The sequence below is a fragment of the Ranitomeya imitator genome, chromosome 2 (genome assembly GCF_032444005.1).
Source record: "Ranitomeya imitator isolate aRanImi1 chromosome 2, aRanImi1.pri, whole genome shotgun sequence".
NCBI lineage: Eukaryota > Metazoa > Chordata > Amphibia > Anura > Dendrobatidae > Ranitomeya > Ranitomeya imitator.
This window is the reverse complement of record NC_091283.1, coordinates 768,344,036-768,369,951: the sequence shown is the minus strand read 5'-3', so window position 1 is coordinate 768,369,951 and position 25,916 is coordinate 768,344,036. Positions and strand designations below refer to the sequence as shown.

At 41.3% G+C, this 25,916-nt stretch overlaps 1 protein-coding gene across 1 annotated transcript in view; it reads right to left on the bottom strand.

Moving 5' to 3' along the window:
* The window catches only part of PLCE1 (phospholipase C epsilon 1), a 336,405-nt gene that overhangs the window by 283,205 nt on the left and 27,284 nt on the right, over positions 1 to 25,916 (bottom strand). The window contains exon 2 of the mRNA XM_069753455.1: positions 12,754 to 14,241. Within this exon, the coding sequence (XP_069609556.1) occupies positions 12,754 to 13,920 (1,167 nt within the window). The 5' untranslated portion in view covers positions 13,921 to 14,241. The remainder of the gene's footprint in view (positions 1 to 12,753; positions 14,242 to 25,916) is intronic.

Below are 25,916 nucleotides of genomic sequence, written 5' to 3'. Positions count from 1 at the left end.
AGGGCATGTTAGGTTAGGCTATGGGTTGAACTAGATGGACATATAGTCTTCCTTCAACCTTAATAACTATGTAACTATGTAACTATGTAACCTCTTTTATCTAGAGTCCATCATCGGAGGGTTTTCATAAACATATTTACTTTATTGATTTTTTAATCATTTTAATTTTTACACTAGATACCAGAGTGGTGAAATAGGGTGAGGATTCCCGCTCTTGCATTGAAATGAAGCAATATACACACAGATAATGCATTGTACCCTTCTGTCCTGTCATCCACTGGTCTGTAGGGGGAAGGGGCTGTGCTCCATGATGATGCCAGATCACTGGTAGTCTCTCTTTGGAACAAATATCAATCCAAAATACCTACTTTCTTTGTAGACTGTCTGATCCAATTCTCTAGCAATAACAGTCTAGCTCTTATCAAAGATGCAAAGGCATTCTTCTGGATGATCATAATATATATTATATATACACACAATATGTATATATATATATATATATATATATATATATATATATATATATATATATATATATATATACACACACACACACATATATATATATATAAATATATGTATATATTTATATATATATTATACACATATACACACACACACATATTATATATATATATATATATATATATATATATATATATATATATATATATATATATATATATATATATTAAAAATATCAGCAAGAATCTGTTCCAAATATGTACAAAGTAACAATCCATTGACCTAAAAATTATACATGATAAAGGACAGGAAAAAGTTTTGTGTAAAACCACTAGGTGTCTCCAGTGTTTCAAAATATTACTGAAGAGCAAGGTGAAAATAAATTAATGTTTAAAGAGATATCATCTAAACCACATTCCCTTTTACAGAGAACCAACTTGTCAATGAGTTATTACATTCCCCCATTAAAAACATTTCTAGAGGATCCCCTCGCTGTTATGCTACACGTTATTCTACATTAAAGGGGTTGGCTGCTTCAGGCTACAAGTCGCTCTATGTGACTGTAGACTTGTGAATCCTTACATTATGCACTGTGCGTTGTAAGGATTCTCTGGTGCCGGTGCAGGGTGCATGTGACCCCAAGTATGTGATATGCACACTCCTGGCCACACTCCGACTAGACTGTTTCCAGCATCGCACCATACACTGGCATCTAGTCTGCAAGTGACCGCATGCATGGAAATCACACACTTGTGGTCATGTGCCTGCTGTTCTAAGGGCCAACACCAGAGAATTCTCATACCGTAACTGCAGACTTGTAGCCTGAGCCTGGACAACCCCTTTAGGCTGTGTGCACATGAGGAGTTTTTGGTGAGTTTGTAACACTGCATATTTTTGGTCTGTCGAAAAGACAGCATCTTACAGTGAGTGGGATTTATAGAAATCTCATGACCACGGTGTTCTTTTCTTTACTCAGCATAAACTGACCTGTGGTGCAGGTTTCAAATCCGGAAAATGTACATTTCTCTTGGGTGATTACTGAATTTTATGTGCAGGTTTTCCCCATAGACTTGCATTATTTGCGGAAAATCCGCAGGTAAGAAACGCACATACATTTTAAAGAATTAAGTGAACGATGCTTCTGAATGGTCTATGACACTTATTTGGGTTTTCGTTCAACATTAAAATGTAAAGTTTACACACTTGGGTACATATGTTAAGGTGATATTTAAAAAGGTATTCACATTGCCTGTGTATAGGTCATAAAAGTATTTTACAGCTACAGGGTGATTCATTTGCTTCTTTACTAGGGAAAATTGCTATAATTTCTAAAAAAACGATTTATCATACTGATATTTGGACTGTACATAGTTCATGAGAAACTGATGTTTTAAGGCAAGTGTTGAAAATGTCACAGTTCACATGCAAGCACACGCCAGTCCATATTGTTGAATGTATTCCACAGGATGTCTGGAGTCATAGCCTGAATTTCTTGCTGTGGGTTCTCTCAGAGTACCTGCAATGTTCAAGGCTTGTTGTTGCCCCCAAAGGAAAAAATCCGGCAATAATTAATTCTTTCCTCTTCATCGGGCCCTTTTGCTTGCTAAACGACAGTGACTGAGGGCGAACATGACCTTTCTTTGCCGCTTGTTGACGTGTGGAATAAGACGTTTGTCTTCTGGAAAAGTCTGAGCAATGTATTACATTTTTTTCCTCAGACATTTTCAGATGTCCTCCTCAACATCATCCAGTAATGTTCCCGTACGATCCAGGTTATTCACCAATGACAGATTACAAGGTTTAGACGACGTCAGGTTGGCACCATTATACTGATTATAATGATACCTTGGGTGATGAAATCCGTGTTGTGGTTGTCGTCTAATCTTTATTTTCAGTTTTCTGTTAATGAGATTCTCGTGCTCGGGGCGGCCTGGAGGGGGGACTTCATGTGGTGGTCCGATAAGCTATTTTACATACTGCACAGAATATCGTGTGGTTACAAGAAAAAAAAATCAACTTAATCAAAATGGTGGTGGAGCCTGCGCTGTAGAATAATACAGGCATAATATGCCTATACTGTATGTATTTATGCTTTATTCCTATGCTATCGTGAAGTAAAATATATATTTTTTTTAATTTTCATCAAAATGTTAGTATAGGAATAAAGCCTAATTGCATATAGGCATATTAGGCATTGTATCATGCTATAGCGCCGGTGCCACCACCATTTTGATGAAGTTGAATTTTTCTTAACCAAACAATATTATATGCAGTATGTAAAATAGGGGGCAGGTCAGTGAAGGATCAGTGACCTGTCATAATCCCATACTGAGGCCCCGCCCACAGCCCCGCCTACAGGCCACCAACAGCCCCGCCTACAGGCCGCCAACAGCCCCGCCTACAGGCCTCCCCAGAGAAGGAGAATCTCATTAACTGAAAACTAATCATAAAGATTAAACAACCACAAGACAGATTTCATCAACCAAGGTATCATTTCAATCAGTATAACAGCACTGACTTAACACTGTGTGTGTAGGTTACCAGGGTTTATGAGTTTCCGTTTTTTGCTCCCCTTTTTCCCCCAGTCATAACTTTTTTAATATAACCTTGTGAGGGCTCCTTTTTTGTGAGACAAATTGTACTTTTGAACAAGACCATATAGTGTACTGCAAAACGGCAAAAAAAATTCAAAGTGCGGTGAAATTGCAAAAAAAAAAAGTGTAATTTTTTTTTACCATGTTCACTAAATGCTAAAACTGACCTGCGATTATGATTCTCCAGGTCATTACGAGTTTGTCGATACCAAACATGTATAGGTTGTTTTTTTATTTAAGTGGTGAAAATATATCCAAAGTTTCTAAAAAAAAAAAAGTCACCATTTTCCAAAACCAGTAGCATCCCCATTTTTTCGTGATCTTGGGTTGGGCGAGGGCTTACTTTTTGCGCGCAGAGCTGAAGTTTTTATTGATACCATTTTGGTGTACATACGATCTTTTGATCGTCCGTTATTGCATTTTAATGCAGTGTTGCAGAAACCAAAAAAAGGTAATTTGTCATTAAACCGTTTACCAATCAGTTTATTTCTTTTTATATATTGATATATCAGGCGTTTCTAAACTCGGTGATACCAAATATGTGTATTTTTTATTTATTTTCCATTGTTATTTTGAATGGGGGGGTGATTTAAACTTATAATTAAAAAAAAATAATTTTTTTTTTACTTTATACTTGCTTCAATAGTCCATGCGAGATTAGAAGCTGCGATCATTTGATTGCCTATGCTATACAGTGCAAGACTTCAGCCAATGTGTGATGGTCATAGTTATTTGGCAATGACAACCACAGGGGTCTCCTGCAGACCCCTGTCTGGCATGCCCAGCCATTGACGACCCACGGTCATGTGACACAGGTGCCGATGGGAGGGTTTTGTGACCCGCTATTGGTGCGAGCATGTTAAATGCCACTGTCAGAGATTGACAGTGGACCTTAACATGTTAACAGCCGTGGCTGTTAGGGTCACATGTCAGCTAATGAAATCAGCTGACATATGCCGGATAACTTGCGGGCTCATCGATGAGCCCTCAGCAAACAGGGGGATGCAGCCTTAGATGTACCTATACGACTAAGGTTGGAAAGGGGTTAAGGACTCCGTTTCCAACAAGTTTTCACAATGAAAACACACGTCTCCAAACTGTATCTATACATTCTTAACAAATGAAGAAGAAATTTGGCAGGAGTGAAATGCAAACCACCCAAGCGCAGACAGATATGCTGCAAGTCTAACTTGTAGTAGAGACGACCGATGGGGCAACAAGTCGGCGAGACCACTCGGTGTGAGGATGTTTCTCGTCGCTGAGGTTCATTGCACTCTCACTTCTTATGAAACAGGGTACTTACAGTCCAAATTTTAGTATGGTTGACCATCTGTTTTAGAAGTTACAGCAATTTTCCTGGGTAAAGCAGAGAGTGAATCACCCTGAACAAGTCCTGCTGGTAGGACACACATCTATCTTGAAAATGGGACCCTGATGCAGTCTGCAAAATTTCAATAACAACCGTTATTGAAACAGACCATCAAACATATATTAAAGAGGATTTAAAAGATGTGATTAAAAAGAACACCAACACTGGCTGCACTCAGTACAAAATGTAATACTAAAGGGCTTCAATCAACATGATATTTTAAGGACCCCATCACCGACAATGTCCATCCACCTGCTCCCAAAGGTTAATGGAGGGAAGACAATCAATATAGCCCAGTGGCTGTTGTAGAATCTTCTCTGGGGATTCCTCTCCCATACTGCCCCCTTAATACAGTACATATGGTCACAAAAATCAACCTATGGTAAGTTGAATAAAAGGGTCATCTTACCCAGACTGAGGCACACCACTGGACGCACCCCGACACACGTTTTGTCGCTCTATAGCCTTGCTTCCTCAAGGGGAGGTGTGTTAATGGTCTCCTACAGGACCTTTTATATCCATGGTAACCAGTCATGTGTGTATCACATGACCGGCCACCGCTGGGCTGTGTATACACGGCGCATGCGCCGCACCATACCCACATGACCCGGCACATCGCCGTCCAACATCCGAGTGGAGGCCAAACGCCCAGTCAGACGCCAGCAACGACAGAACGCCGGATGACGTGGGGCAGCAATGGACGGCAAGCCGGCGCATGCGCACCACAACCGCAGTGGTCAGATAGAAAAAAAACACATAACCCGATAAAGATATTGTAACGTGCATGCATCAAATAAATATTACAAAAATGTTACAATTTTTTTTTTTTTAAACACACACTGAAAACTAACCACAGTGCACAGACTGGAGTTGAATCTCCTGACCAGAAATAGATACCCTCATAAGTATATATGAGGCTTTTATGTTCTGGCAAGGCGATCCATGGCCAGTCCGAACATCACAGTCTATACAGGGACAATGTTTCACGGATGTCTGAATTCAGCCTTAAATGTAAAATTATATTACATGTCACTTAGAAGTAGCCTGGCTTTCAGCAAAATCAACTTGCTTTCAGCCTAGGAGATGTATCTGGTATAGTTACAAAGAACATACAGAAATCACTATTGAAAACTCTGTTGAAAAGCTTTTGGCTGTGAAGGATTAAGGTCAGGTATAATCCTATTACAATTTTCATGGTAAATTATTCATGTTCTCTGCTGCTAATCAGAGTGAGAATTGCTAAATACAAAAGGCAGCTTAATAATTTAGTGTCACTAAACATGACTGCCTTCTGAAAATATTGACTTGAAACATTTTAGTTCTCATTTTGTCAGCTTTCGAACCTCTATTTAAAAAAAAAAAGAAAAAAAGAACAGAAAGAAAAAAAGAGCTATAAAATACAAGTTTTATGGTGGTTATATAGTGGATGATCAAAAGAAAATACAATATTACAATTCAGACAATATGACTTGAAACATTAAAACACATTTATTAGAAACAGGAGTGGGATGTGGGGTAGTCAGGAGCAGATGACAGTAGATGACAACTTTTCTTAATAAACTAAAACTGCACCATAAACGACATTAAATTTGCCAAAGGGGGCTTTGTGCAGGAAGAGAGTAATGTTGGCCAATGCATGCCTTCACTCTCATCCTGGATTTGCTGTTCTCCTGCATGGTTCAGGGTTGAATGTTTATACATTTAGGGGATCTGCCACACAGCACTCAATGAATAGAAAAGTGGAGGATGCACAGCCAACTTACAAGGTGTGTCTTGCTTCATCCACTGTCCTTTTTTACTCTGGGAACCTTAGCAACATCAGGTCAAAAAGTATGCACCCCATAATGAGAAATGATACAGGAAAAAAGTATTGAACACATGAAAAAAAGAGAAGTAAAAAAGCCATGGAACGTCATGAATAGTGTTGAGCATTCCGATACAGCAAATATCGGGTATCGGCCGATATTCGCTGTATCGGATTTCCGATACCGAGTTCCGATATTTTTAAGATATCGGATACCGGAATCGGAAGTTCCTATAGTGCAATGATGCACTATAATGGAGTGTGGGTGGTGCGTGGGCGAAGACTGCGTCTGTGTGTGCGGGTGGGGTCAGTGCGTGACCGTGGAGGGGTCTGTACAGGCCTCTCGGGGAACTGTGCGGCCGGCCCAGGGTCTGTGCGGCCTGCCGGGGGTCTGTACGGGCCTCCTGGGGGTCTGTGCGGCCTGCCGGGGGTCTGTTCAGGCCTCTCTGGGGTCTGTGCGGCCTGCCGGGGGTCTGTACGGGCCTCTCGGGGGTCTGTGCGGCCTGCCAGGGGTCTGTGCGGGTGTGCAGGCATCGTCCGATGGGACTATGAGTCCCATCGGGCTATGCCTGCTACAATGGCAGTGATTGACACATTAGCCAATGATGGGACAGGAGTAGTCCCATCATCCGGCTAATGTGTTGAATGTAAAAAAAATACTACTTACATACTACATACATACTACATGCTACATACATACTACATACATACATACAACATACAACATACATACATACTAGATATATACAACATACTACATACATACAACATACATACTACACACATACTACTTAATACATACATGCTACATACATTCTACATACATACAACATACTACATACATACATACTACATACAACATACATACTACATACATACAACATACTACATGCATACAACATACTAGATATATACTACATACTACATACTACATATATACAACATACATACTACATACATACTACATACAACATACTAGATATATACAACATACTACATACATACTACATACATGCATACAACATACTAGATATATACAACATACTACATACATACTAGATATATACAACATACTAAATACATACATACAACATATATACTACATACAACATACTAGATATATACAACATACTACATACATACTACATACATACAACATACATACTACATACATACTACATACTAGATATATACAACATACTACATACATACATACAACATACAACACACTAGATACATACAACACACTAGATATATACAACATACTACATACATACATACAACATACATACTACATACAACATACTAGATATATACAACATACTACATACTACATACAAACATACTACATACAACATACAACATACATACTGCATACATACAACATGCTAGATATATACAACATACTACATACATACTACATACATGCTACATACTACATACAACATACTAGATATATACAACATACTACATACATACAACATACTAGATATATACAACACACTACATACATACTACATACATACATACAACATACTAGATATATACAACATACTACACACATATATACAACATACATGCTACATACTGCATACAACATACTAGATATATACAACATACTACATACATACAACATACTAGATATATACAACACACTACATACATACTACATACATACAACATACTAGATATATACAACATACATACATAGATATATACAACATACTACATACATACAATATGCATACTACATGCATACTACATACATACAAAATACATACTACATACTACATACATACTACATACATACTACATACAATACATACATACATACATACAATACATATAACAGAGTACATACTCACCATCACTTGTCACTTTGTTCCCCGAAGCCAGTGTCACCTGTAAAAAATATTAAAATAACAAACAACCAATATACTTTGTGATCCGCAGAAATCCACGAGTGTCCCACGACGATCTCCCATGGAGAACAGCAGCATCAGCTGATGCGACCGCTCTCTAGGGGCTCCAGGAATACAATGACGGGAGGAAGGTATCCTTCCGCACTGTATTCCTCCGCTGCTGTGAAAAATAGTCCCTAGTCTCACTTTTGGCATTGCTGTGTGAGAAATTTTCCCATGCAGTAAATGCCATAAAGTGAGACTAAAGTGAGGTTACTATAGTTCAGTGATGCACTGCAGGAGCCATTGTCTCCTGTCAGTGTGTCACTGAAGGTCCTATAGACCAGTGACATCACCCGATGTCACTGTTCTATAGGGGAGATCATCGTGGGACACTCGTTATTAATTGGACTACGGCGGACAGGTAGTATACGGTTTATTGTTTTACGTTTTTTGCAGGTGCTGAAGTATGGTAAGTATGGCTAAAGGGAACCTGTCACCCCATTTTTTCAATATCAGATAAAAATAGCGTTAAATAGGGCCTGAGCTATGCTTTACAATAGTGCTTTTATTGTCCCCTGTTTCCCCACCTTTGCTGCCAAAGTACCTTAGTAAAGTCGCCGTTTTCACCTGTCGATCACGCTGATCTGGTCAAATGGGCATGGTTAAATCACTGTTTCTCCCCCGCTCCTCGGCGTGCCTGACATAAACTTGATCTGTGAATCGCACAGATCGCACTTTTTTTTACAGTTGCGCAGTGCATTCGGCTCTTGCACCTGCGCATTATGCTTTGCCCAACTGTGGGCATAGCATACAGCACATCACTGCACCATTTTCCACGGGAGATCGTCGTGGGACACTCGTGGATTTCTGCGGATCAAGGAGTATATTGGTTGTTTGTTATTTTAATCTTTTTTACAGATGACACTGGCTTCGGGGATCAAAATGACAAGCAATGGTGAGTGTGTAATCTATGTTATATGTACTGTATGTCTGTATGTATGTATTGTATGTAATTTATGAATGTAATGTATGAATGTAATGTATGAATGTAGTATATATGTTGTATGTATGTAGTATGTATGTGGTATGTAGTATGTATGTAGTATGTTGTATGCATGTAAGTAGTATGTTGTATGTATGTAGTATGTATGTGGTATGTGGTATGTAGTATGTATGCAGTATGCATGCAGTATGTATGCAGTATGTACTGTATGTAGTATGTATGTATGTAGTATGCATGTTTTTTTGGGACTTGTAGTCCCATTTGACGATGCTTGCACACCCGCACAGACCCCCGGTAAGACGCACAGACCCCCGAGAGGCCCGTCCAGACCCCCGGTAGGCTGCACAGACCCCCAGCAGGCTGCACAGACCCCAGAGAGGCCCGTACAGACCCCTGGCAGGCCGCACAGACCCCCGGCAGGCCGCACAGACCCCTGTGCAGGCCGCACAGACCCCCGGCAGGCCGCACAGACCCCCGAGAGGCCCGCACAGACCCCCAGCAGCCCGTACAGACCCCCGAGAGGCCCGTACAGACTACTGGCAGGCCCGCACAGAGCCCCCATGGTCCAACATAGACACGCAGTCTCCACCCACACTCTTCCCCCCTCTGGAACAGGATGTACAAGGACAGAAAGGGCTTATTTTAATTCCGATATTTGTGTCCCATTGGCTTGCATTGGTATCGGGTATCGGTATCGGCGATATCCGATATTTTTTGAATATCGGCCGATCCAATCGGATACCGCTATTTCCGAATATCAGAAGGTATCGCTCAACACTAGTCATGACACCAGCTGAAATCTATCAGTAATTAGTAAGCAGTCCTGCCACTTAGTGAAAAATGATATCAGCTGGTTCAACTGATGGCCTATGTAAAGGTGTCTCATTACCAAGGTGCCACACAAGAAACACCTCATGATTGGTAAAACCAGTGAGCTGTCCCCAAATCTTTGCAACCTTATTGTTGTAAAACATGCTGATGGCATTGGTTACAGATGAATTTCTAAACTACTGAAGGATCCAGTGAGCACTGTTGGGGCCATAATCCGGAAGTGGAAACAACATAATTTCACCATAAACCATCCATAACCAGGTACACCCTGCAAGATTTCAGACAGAGGGGTGAACTGAAAAGAATTATCCGAAGAGTTGTCCAAGAGCTAACACCCACACGTGGAGAGCTATAGAAAGACCTGGAATCAGCAGGTACAATTATTTCAAAGGAAACTATAAGTAGTGCACTCCATCCTCCATGGCCTGTATGAACACTCACCACACAAGACTCAATTGCTGAACAATAAGCATGTTCAAGCGCTTTTAAAGTTTGTTCAACAACATTTAGACAAACCTGAGAAATACTGAGAGAATATAGCCTGGTCGTAGAGGACAAAATTGAACTCTTTGGATGCCATAAGCTTGGTGGCCAAAAGGCATTGCATATCACCCCAAAAACACCATACTATCTGTGAACTTTGGAGCCGGGAACATCATGCTGTGGAGCTGTTTTTCGGCATATGGCACTGATAAACTTCATATAATTGAAGAAAGGATGAATGGACAAATGTACCGAGTCCTTCTTGGAAAAAACCTGTTGCCATCTACCAGGATGATAAAGATGAAATGAGGGTGGACATTTCAGCAAGACAATGATCCTGAACACACAGCCAAGGAAACAATCAATTGGGTTCATGGAAAGAAAATTAAGCAGCTGCAATGGCAGAGCCAATCACCAAACCTGAATACAATAGAAAATTTAAGGAAGAAACTAAAACTCAGAGTACATAGAAGGAGTCCAAGGGAACATTTAGGATTTGAAGAGTGTTTGTGTGTAAGAATGGGCCAAAATCACACCTTAGCAATGTATGCGACTAGTTTCTCCATACAGGAGACGTCTTGACGCTGTCATCACTAACAAAGGCTTTTGTATGAAGTATTAATTACTAGGGATGATCGAATAGCTTCAGATACAGTACAGACCAAAAGTTTGGACACCTTCTCATTTTAAGACTTTTCTGTATTTTCATGACTATGAAAACTGTACATTCACATTGAAGGCATCAAAACTATGAATTAACACATGTGGAATTATATACTTAACAAAAAAAGTGTGAAACAACAACTGAAATTATGTCTTATATTCTAGGTTCTTCAAAGTAGCCACCTTTTGCTTTGATAACTGCTTTGCACACTCTTGGCGTTCTCTTGATGAGCTTCAAGAGGCAGTCACCGGGAATGGTCCATTCCTTGTGTTCTTTAGACCAAACAAGCCTCTTCTGCTTGTTACCTGTCACCCCCAAAATAGAAGGTGAGTTAAACCCTCCAGCATCAGGGGCTTATCTACAGCATTCTGTAATGTTGTAGATAAGCCCCCGATGTATCCTGAAAGATGAGAAAAAGAGGTTAGATTATACTCACCCAGGGCCGCAATGCCCATCAGACCAGAAACGGACCGGGACCGCCCCTGAGTATAATCTAAAATCTTTTTCTCATCTTTCAGGATACATCGGGGGCTTATCTACAGCATTCCAGAAAGCTATAGATAAGCCCCTGATGCTGGTGGGCTTAGCTCACCTTCGATTTTGGGGGTGACAGGTTCCTTTTAAGATTTTGTGTTGGGAAAGTCGGGATGCCCCCATAAACAGCAGGCTACTGCTCATATACTATATATATGAACATCTTAAAGAAGCCCTCACCATGAATATATTTTTCATTAATTCAGTTTATATGTGCATGTAATGCAGCATGAGTGGATTTGCGTTGATCTTCTCATCTCAGTGACTTCTTCAGACTACCCCAGGTCACTCTATGCATAAGCCAGAAGTCTCTTTTACAATGTTTACTATTGAGTCTCATTCTGATGCTCCATCAACTTACATTGTAAAAAACACTTCCGGGTCAAGCAGAGTGCAGTGTGACCTGGAGAATCTGCGGAGAGGTGACGTCACTCAGAAGCGGAGCAGAACAGCGCTATATTCAGGAAAAGGAGGCAGTAGGTGAGTATATTAATACATGTGTACATATACACAGAACTGATGAAAAAAATATTCATGGGAGGCCTTCTTTAGGGGTTCTTTTCTGTTCGGTAGAGCTCAGTTTCCCGGCCTCCAGATTTCCTGTGGGGTGTGGCCTTACTTGATTGACAGTTGGAACTTGCAGCATCATTACACAGCTGGCTCAAACTCTGCGCTTCCAATGCGGCTATATAAGGCAGTATTGCCTCGGCAGCATTACTAGCACAGTAGCAGTGAAGCTGGCAGGGATTGAGAACTAACAGTGCAGTAAGGCGATCCTGGCAAGCTTCAGTGCAGTGCTTGCAAACTCTATTGGAAAGATCCTGTAAGACCAGCGCACATTCGGCCATTACTGCTAGACCATAGTGGTGGCTGGTAACGTAGGCAAAGAGCTGTAAACAATCAAATAAAAAGGTAATGTTATCTTGATAACAGAGAGGAATTTTAATAACAAATATATTGCAAAGTGGCTAGTCTTTACAGGCACTTTACAACTGTATCTATCCAAGAACTTGGCAACAAGAAGGATGAAAAATATTTTATGCCACACTTCATAAATACAACATGATAAAGGATAATAAAAATACATAATACTCGTTCTTACCCCATATGCTGTCATTCTCACCAAGTAGCAGAGTAAGTCCCCTCTCCTGGATGAACCCTGCGCAGATGGCGGCCATTGAATAGTTATCCAGTGACACTTGAGTTCAGTTGTCCTTTCTTGTTTCCGCTTAACAAAACAGCACGCTCTAGTCCCAATGCGACCAGGTGGCAGTGATTTAACAATTGCGCTGGTTCTCGTATAAACAGACTTTTTCACCTCTTTATAATTTTTACAAAACCTCCTGACCAGCAGAGTGGAGCGGTCTTTTCTGCTTCTCGATAAATCATTATCCGTTTCATCCATGAAGCTTTCACAGGTCTCTTGACTTTGTAATGGATTTGAGGACATAACACAAAGTAAATCCTGTCCGTGAGCGCTGTCACTGGGAAATACTGGTGCTTTTTCTGAGCACAACCTTGATTGATTATTCACATGATGACCTCCTTCACCACAGAAACCTACTCGTCCATCGTTACTGTCACAGCTTTCAGAACGGCTGTTTAAATGACAGGAGCCGGAGACAAAACTGCCGTAGCAATCTCTTTTCATTGTCTGTAAATGGCTGCCAAAAAAACATGGGTTATTTGTGGCACATAAAGAGCTCTTGGGAGGGGAAGAAGTTAGATGTAATGTAGGAATGCAGCTAACTGCACCTGTGCATTGATCATTTACCATTAGCTGACCCTCTAATGCCCTTTTGTCCACTGGTGATCGATCCACTTTCAAATTAATTTCTGTGAGCACTGCAGGAATCTGGAGCTCCGAGGATACATTTTTACCTTTTAAAGGATTGTACGATTTGTAAAATGGATGGAAACCTAGGCTGGCTTTGCAAGCCTTTTCTAACACTTTACTATTTATGCTGAAGCAGTCAACGGCATTTGATATGCAAGGTTTCCCATGTAGATCTTCTACACCTTCTCTGGTTTCTTCTATCGCAAAAGACTTTACTACAGAATTCCCAACACGATGCCCTTTCGACCTAGTTATGCAAGCTGCTGTCTCCTCAATCTCTTCTTCATGGACTGTTCTGGATCTTTTTATAACCCTACTATTCAAAGTATTCGTAGAATTTTTATCTCCAGTTGACTGAGAAGGTATCACTTTTCCATGCACTGACGGTAAAATAACAGAAGCAGCTACATCCTCCGAGGTCATCTTGACCATCAGGATTTCTCTTGTTTTTTATTTTTCTATAAAATGTCTTATACATACATCAGGTTTGCATTTTGGAGAGAAATAGATATCATCATGGAAAACATTTACTTCTGTAGCAGATGTTGAACTGTTTGTTTTTTTTTATCTCCGCAAAGCTTGAATCCGATACTGTATTGTCACCAGTCATGCATTTTTAAGGTTTGTTTCATCCAGCTGTTTACTCCAGAGAAAGTAGGAATTATCAGGCTGTATTTCTGTTAACAGTTGGGTGGTTTCCAGATTAATTCCAGGAGATTCTAGTTGAGCAAAATGGTCCATACAATATCATTTCTATAAAACAAGAAGAGAAAAAAAACGAGAAGAATAAGTACTTATAAATCGGGATTTAGAAAACTTTAGACAAAAAAATTGTAAAGTTAAAAATGAAGAAAACTAAAAAGAGAGCCATAAAGGGACATTCTAGTGAATAGGATATAACTTTTAAATCATCATGGAGTCCAAGGTTGAGACATTCACCGGTCGCCAAGCAGAATAAAACTGGGTGAAGAAGGTGTTTAATGGAACAGGATGGCCCTTCACTCAAATCTATGGCATTGCCAAAAATAGTCGAGCTCAGGATTTGGCATCTTCAGCACAATAGACTTTGAATAGAAAAGCAAGGAGCTTGCAATTCTTCCCTGGCCAGGTGAGAATGAGGGCCACAAGTGGCGATCGTGGAAAACTGAGCAGTGGAACCCATGTGGATTTAAAAGTAATGACTTATCAAGTGGATGAGTAATACCGGACTTATGCTAAAATACCACTTTCAATATTTCTTTTTTTCAGATTGTAAGATTTAACCATATAAATCAAAAGAAATAAAATTAGAAGCAATGTTTTTTTTTTTAATCAGTAGAATATCATAGAGGCAAACCATGTCACTGCTATGGGGCCCATGGTGAAGGGAGGCATCCCACTACTGAACTGAGTCATAGCATTTTCCTGCCGTCATCACTAGGGGGAAATTAGCTAAATAAAGATTTTTTTCACAGCTTCCATTAACGAGTATCAAAACTTTTTCTTCACCATTTTATTATTCTCGAAGCACTGCACATTTATGATTTTTTTGTAATACATCTCAATAGCTTACTTTGCTTTCTTCTCTCCTACATACATTTTAATTGCCCAGTCCATGCTCCTTTAGAAGATTATTTCAACTGCTGCACAGCAAGATCCATGATATTCTGAGAGTAAGAGTACAGGACTTTCCCTGTCTAAGTCTCTTGTCTCTCCACCCTGTACTCAGACAGGTGAAAGTATTTCATAGTCCGTATACAAACTGCAATGTTAGGACTACCCTCATGTCTCCTGACCGAAACTGACAACCTCATAGGAATATGTAAAAATGTAAGTACAGGTCCGGAGATCCACAGTCAGTCCTTGCAATGTCCTCCATATACAGACCGTGAAATACAGCCACCTGAAGCCTACCTACAGTGTACTAATCCTGATGTACTACAAGTGAAAGGTACTTCTAAAGGGTGACAAATTTTATAAAATTCCATATCTTGGAGTATATATTAGATTTTTATACCCTTTGTCTCCCTTCCTTTTTCAGGCTTTGCAGGATGTTTTAAGACAGATATCAATATATATTTTTGTGGCATATGTTATTATGTATTTTTAATTATTTATATAGATTTATATTCTTAAACACTTGTTAGAATTTAATAATTTTTAATGAACCACAAACAAAAGAACATCACAAGTGAGTTTGGACAACATTAGACATCTTTTAGCCATTATTATAGCTACTTCATGGTGTCCAGACCCCTTATCACATGATGAGGTTGGAGCACTATATATATAAAAAAAAAAAACAGAGGTATACGAACCATATCTTGACAAAGGAAAATAGCATTTTCCCAATATGCATGGGTTTCTTTTTGCTCCTATGAAATCGCCACACTCTTTAGCAGATGACATCACACGTCGGGTTAAGGAACCCACATACATGGTTACCAGGGATGTTACCAGCCAGAACATCTTTACGGGTTCCTGGGAGACCTAACCTAGCGACGCATTAACTGTTTTTTAGCCTCAACAGCATCAGCTACCATTGGTGTCCCTCAATTCATGAATGCACACACAGAAGTTGCAGGAAGCCATACTCTAATATGGGGCACAAACATGTTTATTAAAAACTGCCTCTATTGGTTCTAGCCTAACCCACATTTAGCGTTGCATGTAGACTGTTAATGAAAGTTGTCCATTCTGCTCAAAAAACACTGGCAGGAACCTCAATATAAAGATCTGTTATAACAGCTCTCATGGTAGGGTGGGTCCTTATGATTTCTCTGTAAGCCCCCACTTATTATTTTCTTAATCTTGGAAAAATTTTAAACTGGGTACATGCTAATAAAATCATACTCTTTTTGCATTATGCCTCTATGTGTCTGTAAATACTCTGATCAACACAGCTTGGTCAAATATATGACATCTTTTAATTATTTTGGCTACCATTACTAAAGGATTTATTAATCTAAACTTCTAATCCTCAGGCTTCAAAGACGAGCCAGCTGAGGGGCTTGGCTTCATTTTTGGAATGCCACAATCTCCTCTACTACCAATAACCAGTAACTCCACCTTTATTGAAATTAAAGCAAAATTGACATGCCTACAGTATATACAACATCAGATATCTCAGAACAAGCGATGGAAGGCCTCTCATATGAGGAGAGATTGGAAAAGTTGGGCTTCAGTGGGGATCTGTATAAAGATATGTGTGGCCAGCTCAAAGGACAGGCGCATGGCTTATTCCTTCCAAGGACTGTACTGGGGACCAGGGGGCACTCATTACGGGTGCAAGAATGGAGATTCCGGCAGCTAAATAGGAAAGGGCTCTTTAAAGTTAGAGCGGTCAGACTGTGAAATGCCGACCACAAGAGGTAGTAATTGAAGACACTATAACAGCCTTTAAAGGGAACCTGTCACCTGAATTTGGCGGGAATGGTTTTCGGTCATATGGGCGGAGTTTTCGGGTGTTTGATTCACCCTTTCCTTACCCGCTGGCTGCATGCTGGCCGCAATATTGGATTGAAGTTCATTCTCTGTCCTCCGTAGTACACGCCTGGGCAAGGCAATCTTGCCTTGCGCACGCGCAGTATGCTTTGCCCAACTGCGGGCAAAGCCGAAAAGCATTAGTGCGCATGCGCCGGCGCACTATATCCCGGAACACAGCGAAATAGTTCCGGGACATAGTGCGCCGGCACATGCAATCCAATAATGCAGCCAGCATGCAGCCAGCAGGTAAGGAAAGGGTGAATCAAACACCCGAAAACTCCGCCCATATGACAGAAAACCGGTCCCGCCAAATTCAGGTGACAGATTCCCTTTAAAAAAGGGCTGAACAATTTCCTTGATACAAATAATATTGTGGGTAATAGTTAAATTAGTGACGAAATGTACAATTGGTGGAGAAAGGTTGAACTTGATGGACCGAGGTATTTTTCCAACCTATTTCACTATGTAAGTTTATCATACTCAAATGTGCCCAGTAAAAATATAAAACTTAAAGTATAAATTTTATATTGATTCTTTTGACAAGTCCTTCTACATAAAAAATAAATAAAGATTATATGAAGCTAGCCCCGATGTCAGAAGATCAGCCTGTCTGCCTTCTGTAAATTGCAACTGGGCATACGCAGATTTCCTGTATGCCCGAATTAATGGCTGATCATGAAATAGATGGATGGTCAATTATCGTCTCTGCTTCCTGGCTAATAGCCAAAGATATTAACCTGATATAGCGATCATTAATCTCTGAGCATTACCGGCAGGCTCTAAATCTGCACACAATTCTGCATTCATGTTTACCAGGCAAGGTCCCGCAACATTAAAAGGGAATCGCATTATAGCAGCTCCGTTAAGTTTTTACGGTTGTGTCTGTAGACAATCTTGTCGTCTGTTTCCAATAGAACTAGGAAAATTATGGCAGATGGGTGCCAAAATACTGGGACTATAAATCAGTTACATACATTTGAATGGGGCTGCTTCTGCAGCACGGGCACGGATTTTCTTTTCTTTACATTCATATGTATGGGACAGTGGCAGAAATTTCTGTAACAAATATGCCGCAAATTAATTCACCCTTTTAAAGGCTGTAAATAAAACCTGGGGCAAAGTATTAAAAAAATAAAACTACGGTAGTTAGAAAAGTTAATCAAAATTGTAATGAAACTGGTAACATGGCTGACTACTTTCCAGACCATGACGATGTGTCAACGATCTGTTCAAATAGATTTAGTTTAAATCGTGCATTTTGATTACTATTATAAAAAGTATATGGCCAAATAAATTATTTTGTTTAATACATTAAAATGTATTTGCACATTAATTTACTTCTATGGTAAGGTTTTGCCTCAGTGTGCAAATACCGTACTTAAAATTATAGCTGGATTTTTTTGCATTAAAGGAAAACTATCACCAGATTTTTTGCTATGTAATTGGAGAGCAGCATAATGTAGGGGCAGAGACCTCATTTCCAGTGATATTTCACTTACTGGGCTGCTTGCTGCCATTTTGATCAAATCACTGCAACAGATCTAGCAGTTCTCTGAATACTGAGCTCTGTGTAACACACCCGCACCACTGATTGGCAGCTTTCTGTACAAAGGCAAAAAGTGCTGATCAGTGATGGGGATGGAGTTAGAAGAACTATGTGGCAGAAGACATCTAGTGATAATATCCTGCTGATAAAGCACTGATTTTATTGAAACTGCAATGAGGAGCCCACTAACCGACATTGCCTCTGCCTCAACATTTTGTTGCTCTTAGATTATATAATAATAATAAAAAAAAAACTGCTGATGGTTTTCCTTTTTGAAACTAGAGTACCAAAACAGTGCTTATTTTCTGCAGTATTTCTCCCCTCTAGTCCTGTTCTCACATGCATGGACTGGCTCTATAACTGTCTGTCATTAACCACATAAGGGGTAGGTCCTAGGAGAGAGAAGCAGAGAAGAGTGCAGGTTACAAATGTAGTTTGGGATTGTTGAATTACCAACAATCCCAAACAAAAAAGTGCAGAAGGAGAACAGGTGGCATCCACCAAGAATATCAGATTCAGGGAAAATAACTAAATTGACCAAAAGTACTCAAACTTTATTTTGACAGGACACAAGATTTTACAGCAAGCTTTTAATCTTTTGTAATTCCCTTAAAACCCCCCTTTAAACTTTTACGTGGGGATTTTTAAAGTGAACATTAGTTGGGGTTGGTCACTTCCTGTGATCATGTATTCATAGGTTCGGGAGCACCGACATTACTCCGGCTGTGGCATTAATTGATTTTTTCTCATTTAGACATAAGCTCAGGTTTCACCATGTTCGGGCTGTAAGGCCTTAGAGAGAACCTGTCAGATTCCCAGGGACCCCCCCAAACCGCCACCATGTTTTGAGTCAACCGTTTACATACATTCAAAAAAGTCCCCTTTCCTGGTTTATCCCCTTAGTGACAGAGCCAATTTGGTACTTAACCCCTTCATGACCATGGGATTTTTCATTTTTCCGTGTTCGTTTTTCACTCCCCTCCTTCCCAGAGCCATAACTTTTTTATTTTTCCGTCAATTTGGCCATGTGAGGGCTTATTTTTTGCGGGACGAGTTGTACTTTTGAACGACATCATTGGTTTTAGCATGTCGTGTACTAGAAAACGGGAAAAAAATTCCAAGTGCGGTGAAATTGCAAAAAAAGTGCAATCCCACACTTGTTTTTTGTGTGGCTTTTTTGCTAGGTTCACTAAATGCTAAAACTGACTTGACATTATGATTCTCCAGGTCATTACAGGTTCATAGACACCAAACATGACTAGGTTATTTTTTATCTAAGTGGTGAAAAAAAAATTCCAAACTTTGCTAAAAAAAATTTAAAAAAAATTGCGCCATTTTCCGATACCCGCAGCGTCTCCATATTTCGTGATCTGGGGTCGGTTGAGGGCTTATTTTTTGCGTGCCGAGATAACGTTTTTAATGATAGCATTTTGGTGCAGATACGTTCTTTTGATCGCCCGTTATTGCATTTTAATGCAATGTCGCGGCGACCAAAAAAACCGTAATTCTGGCGTTTCGAATTTTTTTCTCGCTACGCCGTTTAGCGATCAGGTTAATCCTTTTTTTAGTTGATAGATCGGGCGATTCTGAGCGCGGCGATACCAAATATGTGTAGATTTGATTTTTTTTTTATTGATTTATTTTGATTGGGGCGAAAGGGGGGTGATTTAAACTTTTATATTTTTTTTATTTTTTTCACATTTTTTTAACTTTTTTTTTTTAACTTTTGCCATGCTTCAATAGCCTCCATGGGAGGCTAGAAGCAGGCACAACGCGATCGGCTCTGCTACATAGCAGCGATCTGCTGATCGCTGCTATGTAGCAGAAATGGAGGTGTGCTGTGAGCGCCGACCACAGGGTGGCGCTCACAGCCACCGCTCATCAGTAACCATAGAGGTCTCAAGGACCTCTATAGTTACAATGGAGACGCATCGCCGACCCCCGATCATGTGACGGGGGTCGGCGATGACGTCATTTCCGGCCGCCCGGCCGGATGCGGTAGTTAAATGCCGCTGTCTGCGATTGACAGCGGCATTTAACTAGTTAATAGGTGCGGGCAGATCGCGATTCTGCCCGCACCTATTGCGGGCACATGTCAGCTGTTCAAAACAGCTGACATGTCCCGGCTTTGATGCGGGCTCACCGCGGAGCCCTGCATCAAAGCGGGGCTTCTGACCTCGGACGTACTATCCCGTCCGAGGTCAGAAAGGGGTTAATGACCAAGCCAATTTTTGCAATTCTGACCACTGTCACTTTATGAGGTTATAACTCTGGAACGCTTTAACGGATCCTGCTGATTCTGAGATTGTTTTTTCGTGACATATTGTACTTCATGTTAGTGGTAACATTTCTTCGATATTACTTGCGATTATTTCTGAAAAAAACGGAAATATGGCAAAAAATTTTAAAATTTTGTAATTTTTAAACTTTGTATTTTTATGCCCTTAAATCAGAGAGATATGTCACAAAAATAGTTAATAAATAACATTTCCCACATTTCTACTTTACATCAGCACAATTTTGGAAACAAAATTTTTTTTTGTTAGGGAGTTATAAGGGATAAAATTTGACCAGCAATTTCTCATTTTTACAACACCATTTTTTTAGGGTCCACATCACATTTGAAGTCATTTTGAGGGGTCTATATGATAGAAAATAACGAAGTGTGACACCATTCTAAAAACTACACTCCTCAAGGTTCTCAAAACCACATTCAAGAAGTTTATTAACCCTTTACGTGCTTCACAGGAACTGAAACAATGTGGAAGGAAAAAATGAACATTTTACTTTTTTTTGCAAACATCTTAATTCAGAACCATTCTTTTTATTTTCTCATGTGTAAAAACAGAGATGTAACCATAAATTTTGTTATGCAATTTCTCCTGAATACGCCAATACCCCATATGTGGGGGTAAACCACTGTTTGGGCGCACCGCAGAGCTTGGAAGTGAAGGAGTGCCGTTTTACTTTTTCAATGTAGAATTGTCTGGAATTGAGATCGGACGCCATGTCGCGTTTGGAGAGCCCCTGATGTGCCTAAACAGTAGAAATCCCCCACAAGTGACCCCATTTTGGAAACGAGACCCCCCATGGAACTTATCTAGATGTGTGGTGAGAACTTTGAATGCCCAAGTGCTTCACAGAAGTTTAGAATGCAGAGTCGTGAAAATAAAAAATATTTTTTTTTTCCACAAAAAAGATATTGTAGCCCCCAAGTTTTTATTTTCACAAGGGTAACAAGAGAAATTGGACCCCAAAAGTTGTTGTCCAATTTGTCCCGAGTATGCTGGTACCCCATATGTGGGGGTAAACCACTGTTTGGGCGCACGGCAGAGCTCGGAAGGGAAGGAGCGCCGTTTTGGAATGCAGACTTAGATAGAATGGTCTGTGGGCGTTATGTTGCGTTTGCAGAGCCCCTGATGTACCTAAACAGTAGTAACCCCCCACAAGTGACCCCGTTTTGGAAACTAGACCCCCCAAGGAACTTATATAGATGTGTGGTGAGAACTTTGAATGCCCAAGTGCTTCACAGAAGTTTATAATGCAGAGTCCTAAAAATAAAAAATATTTTTTTTTCCACAAAAAAGATTTTGTAGCCCCCAAGTTTTTATTTTCACAAGCGTAACAGGAGAAATTGGACCCCAGAAGTTGTTGTCCAATTTATCCCATATGTGGGGGTAACCCACTGTTTGGGCGCACGGCAGAGCTCAGAAGGGAGGGAGCACCATTTGACTTTTTGAGCGCAAAATTGGCTGTCGTGTTTGGAGACCCCCTGATGTACCTAAACAGTGGTAACCCCCCAATTCTAGCTCTAACCCTAACCCCAACACACCCCTAACCCTAATCCCAACCCGATCCATAATCCTAATCACTAACCCTAACGATAATCACAACCCTTACCCCAAAACAACCCTAATGTCAACCCTAACCATAACCCTAGTCAAAACCTTAAATCCAACACACCCCTAATCCTAATCTCAACCCTAACCTCAAACCTAACCCTAATCCCAATACACCCCTAATCACAACCCTAACCTTAACCCTAATCCCAAACCTAACCCTAATCCCAAGGGTAACCCTAATGCCAACCCTAACCCTAATCCAAACCCTAACCCTAATCCCAACTCTAACCCTAACTTTAGCCCCAACCCTAGCCCTAACTTTAGCCCCAACCCTAACCCTAGCCCTAAGGCTACTTTCACACTTGCGTCGTTTGGCATCCGTCGCAATCCGTCGTTTTGGACAAGAAACGGATCCTGCAAATGTACCCGCAGGATGCGTTTTTTGCCCATAGACTTGTATTGCCGACGGATTGTGATGGATAGCCACATGTCGCGTTCATCGTGCACTGGATCAGTGTTTTGGCGGACCGTCGGGACAAAAAAACGTTCAATGTAACGTTTTTTTGTACGTCGCATCCGCCATTTCTGACCGCACATGCGTGGCCGTAACTCCACCCCCTCCTCCCCAGGACATAGATTGGGCAGCGGATGCGTTGAAAAACTACATCCGCTGCCCACGTTGTGCACAATTTTCACAACATGCGTCGGTATGTTGGGCCGATGCATTGCAACGGCCCCGTACCGACGTAAGTGTGAAAGAAACCTAACCCTAAATTTAGCCCCAACCCTAACCCTAATTTTAGCCCCAACCCTAACCCTAAATTTAGCCCTAACCCTAATCCTAGCCCTAACCCTAATCCTAGCCCTAACCCTAACCCTAGCCCTAGCCCTAACCCAAACCCTAGCCCTAGACCTAACCCTAGCCCTAGCCCTAACCCTAACCCTAGCCCTAACCCTAGCCCTAACCCTAATTTTAGCCCCAACTGCTCTTCTCCTGCCGGCCGGCAGATGGAGACAGATGGCGGGCGCACTGTGCATGCGCCCGCCATTTTCTTTTCCCCAGAAGATGCCGGCGGCCAGGAGGAGCAGCAGGAGGACCCAGGGACACCGGTAAGTATAATAGGGTCCCCGAATCCCCCTATTTCTCTGTCATCTGATGTGTGATCACATTAGAGGACAGAGAATTACACTTTGCTTTTTTTTTTTTTTTGCGATCGCCGGTAAACAGTTAATTACCGGCGATCGCAAAACAGGGGTCGGTAAAACCGACCCCGATCATGCTCTTTGGGGTCTCGGCTACCCCCGGCAGCCGAGACCCCAAAAATTCTCCCGGGGCCAGCCGGCGGGCGCACTGCGCATGCGCCCGCCATTTTGAAGATGGCGGCGCCCACCGGGAGCCACGAGGAGCACCGGGGGAGATAGTTGAGTATCGGGGGGCGATCGGGGACCCCTTTTCTCTGTCCTCTGATGTGCGATCACATCGGAGGACAGAGAAATTAAAAAGAGATCGATTTTTTTTTTTTTTGCGATCGCCGGTAAATGGTTAATTACCGGCGATCGCAAATGCGGGGTCGGTACAAAACCCCCGAATCATGTTCTCTGGGGTCTCGGCTACCCCCGGCAGCCGAGACCCCGGAGAAAATCCGACTCTGGGGGGCGCTATTTACTTTTTCCACAGCGCCGTTAATTAACGGCGCTGTGGTTTAAGTACCCTTGGCGGCCGCCGTTAAAAGGCGTATCCGCGGTCGCTAAGGGGTTATAGATTTTTACTCTCCATAAAAACAATGTTATAATTGTGGTTGCAATATGCTATTTAGTGGGTGGCTAGTGATGGGGTTATTGTTTTCCCCAGACTGATCTTCCCACTAATCATATTATCAAGCCCCTATGGCTACGAGTGACGTAATTTGCAAAGGGTGGTGTCACTGATGGTTTTTTCCAAAACAATGTGGATGACTTTGTCTCCCCAGCAATCTGCAGTAAAGCCGATTGTATACCACAATGCTTCATTGGCATCCTGCGCACGCCAAGGGAGGCACCTGTCACGCAGGACCACTGAGTCGCGAAATTTGCGGAGAGCCAGCGGTGGTGACTGGCTGAGTCCTTTTTCGATGCCCACCTAGAAATGCGCTGTTGAAACATGTGGCTTTACTGCACATTACCATGAAGGAATTTGCCACATGCATACGCGAGTTTTGCAAGTAGCCAGTGGCGACACCGCTCTTGCAAATCATGTCACTGATAACATGGCTAATGGGAAGATTAGTTCAGGGGAGACAAGGCACCTATGACTAGTCACCCTCTACCTTACAGTACAGACCAAAAGTTTGGACACACCTTCTCATTTAAAGATTTTTCTGTATTTTCATGACTATGAAAATTGTACATTCACATTAAAGGCATCAAAACTATGAATTAACACATGTGGAATTATATACTTAACAAAAAAAGTGTGAAACAACTGAAATTATGTCTTATATTCTAGGTTCTTCAAAGTAGCCACCTTTTACTTTGATGACTGCTTTGCACACTCTTGGCATGCTCTTGATGAGTTTCAAGAGGTAGTCACAGGTAATGGTCTTCTAACAATCTTGAAGGAGTTCCCAGAGATGCTTAGCACTTGTTGGCCCTTTTGCTTTGACCGTGCTGTCCAGTTCACCCCAAACCATCTCGATTGGGTTCAGGTCTGGTGACTGTGGAGGCCAGGTCATCTGGTGTAGCACCCCATCACTCTGCTTCTTGGTCAAATAGCCCTTACACAGCCTGGAAGTGTGTTTGGGGTCAGTGTCCTGTTGAAAAATAAATGATGGTCCAACTAAACGCAAACCGAATGGAATAGCCTGTCGCTGCAAGATGCTGTGGTAGCCATTCTGGTTCAGTATGCCTTCAATCTTGAATAAATCCCCAACAGTGTCACCAGCAAAGTACCCCCACACCATCACATCTCCTCCATGCTACGGTGGGAACCAGGCATGTAGAGTCCATCCATTCACCTTTTCTGCGTCGCAGAAAGACACGGTGGTTGGAACCAAAGATCTCAAATTTGGACTCATCAGACAAAAGCACAGATTTCCACTGGTCTAATGTCCATTCCTTGTGTTCTTTAGCCCAAACAAGTCTGTTCTGCTTGTTGCCTGTCCTTAGCAGTGGTTTCCTAGCAGCTATTTTACCATTAAGGCCTGCTGCACAAAGTCTCCTCTTAACAGTTGCTGTAGAGATGTGTCTGCTGCTAGAACTCTGTGTGGCATTGACCTGGTCTCTAATCTGAGCTGCTGTTAACCTGTGATTTCTGAGGCTGGTGACTCGGATAAACATTCTCAGAAGCGGAGGTGACTCATGGTCTTCCTTTCCTGGGACGGTCCTCATGTGAGCCAGTTTCTTTGTAGCGCTTGATGGGTTTTGCCACTGCACTTGGGGACACTTTCAAAGTTTGCCCAATTTTTCGGACTGACTGACCTTCATTTCTTAAAGTAATGACGGCCACTCATTTTTCTTTACTTAGAATTTGTATTATGGCAAGAAAAAAGAAGCTAACAGTCTACTCAGTAGAACTATCAGCTGTGTATCCACCAGAC